Here is a 3,493-nt window from a genome sequence, read left to right as displayed (position 1 = left end):
TCTCAAGTCTGAAACTGATTTTGCAGGATGTTTGGTCGAGTCACTGTATATGTCTAAATTTAATTTTATATATTTTAAATCAAAAATAAACATTCCTTACAGGGCGTTGATATCTTTAACTCCTTCAGCTGTGGTTTTATTTGTGGGGTGCAGCAGATTTTTTATATTTGACAAGAGATATTTTAAAGTTTTCCCTCCAGGGGAAAACATGTTTGATTTTTTTTTGTATGACTTTAAATAACTGTATTTAAGATGTTATTACTGCGTAAAAATGTTTAAAAAAACCTTAACATTTCAGTTTAAATGAAGGCAGGGAAACTATTCTGTGAAAAAAATGTATCTTCAATTCAGACTAAACTATGTGCATCAAATCCTTCAACACATTTTTAAAAGTTTTATATTTTGTGTGATTTGTTAAAACTCAGAATGTGTTAAGGATCAGTCTCAGCTACTCTTTATTTTTGTAAATCTGAACAAGTAGAGCCATTGTGTTTGCTACGGTCAGTTGGATGTGGAATCCATCCCGAATCTCCAAAACTAAATAATTTGAACAAAAATGTCATTATAATCCATCAAGTGGTTCATGAGATATTTTACTAACAGATATTTTATTAAACCTGCTGAAAACATAAACTGGGATTTTTGGGCCTTAAAACAAGACACGATGGTAGAATAAGTGCATTGAAATTTACCAATGTGGACCCAAACTATTTGAACCCTTCAAAATAAAAGCATTCAACTCAAAGTACTGCTTGTCAGCTACAGTAAACTTCTGGGATTTTTAGTAAAGACACGAGAGCATCTTTTCTACAAAATATCTTTTTTATTTCAAACATTCTGTGAAACCAGTAAATACAATAAAATACATCTTGAATGGATTTAGTTTGGTCTTTAACACAAAACTATTCAGCTGAAATAATCGTTCCTGTCTTTGCTGTAGTCACAATCCTTTTTTATGTTTTATCACCAACAAGAAGAACAGCTTCAGAAATCAGGTTCAGTTTATTTGCCCTTTCTGAATTTCCCAGGAGTGGCTCCAGTTTTCTGCTTCTTCTTTGCGGATCCTTTGATCTCCGGTTGCTACGAAAACAAAATCAGGTCAATTTAACCCAAAGTTTCTTTCTTTCAAACAACCAGGCTGCTATGGAAACACGTCAGCGGTGCAGGCTACCTTTCGTTTGGACGAGAGCGATCCGGTGACGGTGAAGAAGGAGTCGAGTCGTCCCTGCGTGCTGCCCTGCCTGCTCTTCACCATCTTCTTACAGCCGTTACGAATCCTGTCCTCGCTGCGAACACACCCACAGTACAGATTACTCTGCAGATCATATTACCCTGAATGTAACTGTATAAATACTACGTCTACAGGACAAACAGCGCCRACTAGTGGACAGATGAAGGAACAAGTCTGCTCACAGAACCGTTCGTCCATCTCTCAAACTGTTTTCAGTCCAACACTCTGCAGGGGACCCAGAAAGGAAGCATGTTCTGCTCACCTGAACTGTTTCTCGTTGCACATGAACTGGATCAGACTGTCCTCGTCTGGCTCGGTCCACTTCAGGTCCACCGAGGAGCAGTCCACCACCTCTGGCTTTATAAACAGGTTCCTGGCTTCTTTATAGAGCCAGTCCTCGGGAGCGGGGTGTTTCTGCAGAAACACAACACAGAACCAGGTCCAGTGGCCGGTCTAACTACAGTCCAGGAACTAGGTGGGCATTTATTAGGGCTGTGCATTAATGAGAAAAGTTTGGTGATATGATGCATATCATGACTCAGGGGTCACAATACGATACATCATGATACATTGTGATATATTCTGATACATCTCAATAAATCTTGATATACTGTATTATATATTGTGATATATTCTGATATATTGTGATATATTCTGATATATTGTGATATATTTATACATTAGGATATACTGTATTGTGATACATTGTGATATATCATGATAAATCTTGATATACTGTATTATATATTGTGATATATTCTGATTGTGATATATCATGATAAATCTTGATATACTGTATTATACATTGTGATATATTCTGATATATTCTAATTTATTGTGATACATCATGATACAGTGTGATATATTTATGCATTAGGATATATTGTGATACATCCTGATATATCATGATAAATCTTGATATACTGTATTGTGATATACCATGATACATCACGATATATCGTGATAAATCTTGGATATACTACATTATATATTGTGATACATCATGATACATTGTGATGTATCATTACACTTTAAGACTTAATTAAATATAAATACTGTATGGGGAAATGAAATATTTCAATATTTTCTTACACCCCTGATGTTCACCTACGTTTGAGTCGATGTTGTCCAGGATRTCCTCGATGCAGCCGTGCTGTCGGATCAGGTCGATGGCTCTCTTGGGGCCGATCCCCTTGATGGTGCCGCAGTAGTCACAGCCCAGCAGAATACACAGGTCTATGAACTGGAAACAGGAAGAAACGGTCAGCTCTGTGTCTAACGCAACACAACTGTTTCATTTCTTTCAGTCAGGGACACAGAAAACTACCTGCTCATTGGTCAGACCCATGTCCTGCAGGATCCGGTTGAAGTGGAACTCCTGAATGGGAAGCTTCCTGGAAAAATAACAGAGGTTTTTGCATTCATCGGGTCACTACAAGGTGACATGTCTTCAGTGAAAACAGCAGTGTGTACTTTGCTTCGCTGGCGGTCAGGTGTCTCAGCAGGACGTTTGTCCCAAAGGTCAGCCCGTCCATGTCCTCTGTCGCTGTGGCAAACACCTTCCCTGCTTTAACCAGAGCAGCACAGCTGGCCTCGGCTTCACAYGGAGCCTAAACACATAACCACACGTTTTACTACAGTTATAGATTTATTTCAATGAAAACGGACGATGTGAATTAAAAAAACAGTTTTGTTCTTTGAAATAGAAATGAACACGCTTCTCTTTAACAACCATTTTATTTTCATTTAAATAAATAAAAATCATATAAATGAAGGTAAACTTTTCAGTGTTTCAAAATGTTTTACCAATAAATTAAGCTGCATTCTTTATAATATGAAAATGGTGAAAAACGAACTGATTCTAGATATCCTGCTGCAGATATTTTAGCTTTATAGTTACAAACAAACAAAAATAACAGTTTCTGTAAATATTTTTCTGCTAAAGTTTTGTTTGAGTTTAAATCTAGTCTTTTTGTGTTGTTGACATGAGTGATCTCACCTCAATATAAGGAACTCCCATCAGCGACAGCAGCTTTTTGCACTCATCGTTGTGCTGTTTGGTGACTTTAACGAGCCGCTTGGAGAACTTGTCGATATTCTCCTGCTCACCTGGTTTAAAAACAATTAAAAAGTGTTTCATCAGTTCAGGTTCAAACTGCTTTACATTAATCAAAACATTAATTACATTTATTTACTAGGGCTGTGTATTGGCAAGAATTTGGCGATACGATACATATCACGACAGAGGGGTCACGATACGAT

At 37.2% G+C, this 3,493-nt stretch overlaps 1 protein-coding gene across 1 annotated transcript in view; it reads right to left on the bottom strand.

Moving 5' to 3' along the window:
• Positions 1-803: 803 nt before the first annotated feature.
• The window catches only part of fen1 (flap structure-specific endonuclease 1), a 5,750-nt gene continuing 3,060 nt past the window's right edge, over positions 804-3,493 (bottom strand). Inside the window, exons 6-12 of the mRNA XM_014026553.1 lie at positions 3,231-3,340; positions 2,705-2,841; positions 2,559-2,625; positions 2,343-2,474; positions 1,494-1,645; positions 1,172-1,286; positions 804-1,080 (exon numbers count right to left, since the gene is read on the bottom strand). Of these exons, the coding sequence (XP_013882007.1) occupies positions 1,003-1,080; positions 1,172-1,286; positions 1,494-1,645; positions 2,343-2,474; positions 2,559-2,625; positions 2,705-2,841; positions 3,231-3,340 (791 nt within the window). The 3' untranslated portion in view covers positions 804-1,002. The remainder of the gene's footprint in view (positions 1,081-1,171; positions 1,287-1,493; positions 1,646-2,342; positions 2,475-2,558; positions 2,626-2,704; positions 2,842-3,230; positions 3,341-3,493) is intronic.

The sequence above is a fragment of the Austrofundulus limnaeus genome, unplaced genomic scaffold (assembly GCF_001266775.1).
Source record: "Austrofundulus limnaeus strain Quisiro unplaced genomic scaffold, Austrofundulus_limnaeus-1.0 Scaffold567, whole genome shotgun sequence".
In the NCBI taxonomy this organism is placed as follows: domain Eukaryota; kingdom Metazoa; phylum Chordata; class Actinopteri; order Cyprinodontiformes; family Rivulidae; genus Austrofundulus; species Austrofundulus limnaeus.
The sequence above is the reverse complement of the archived record's forward strand: the minus strand, read 5'-3'. Positions and strand labels throughout refer to the sequence as shown.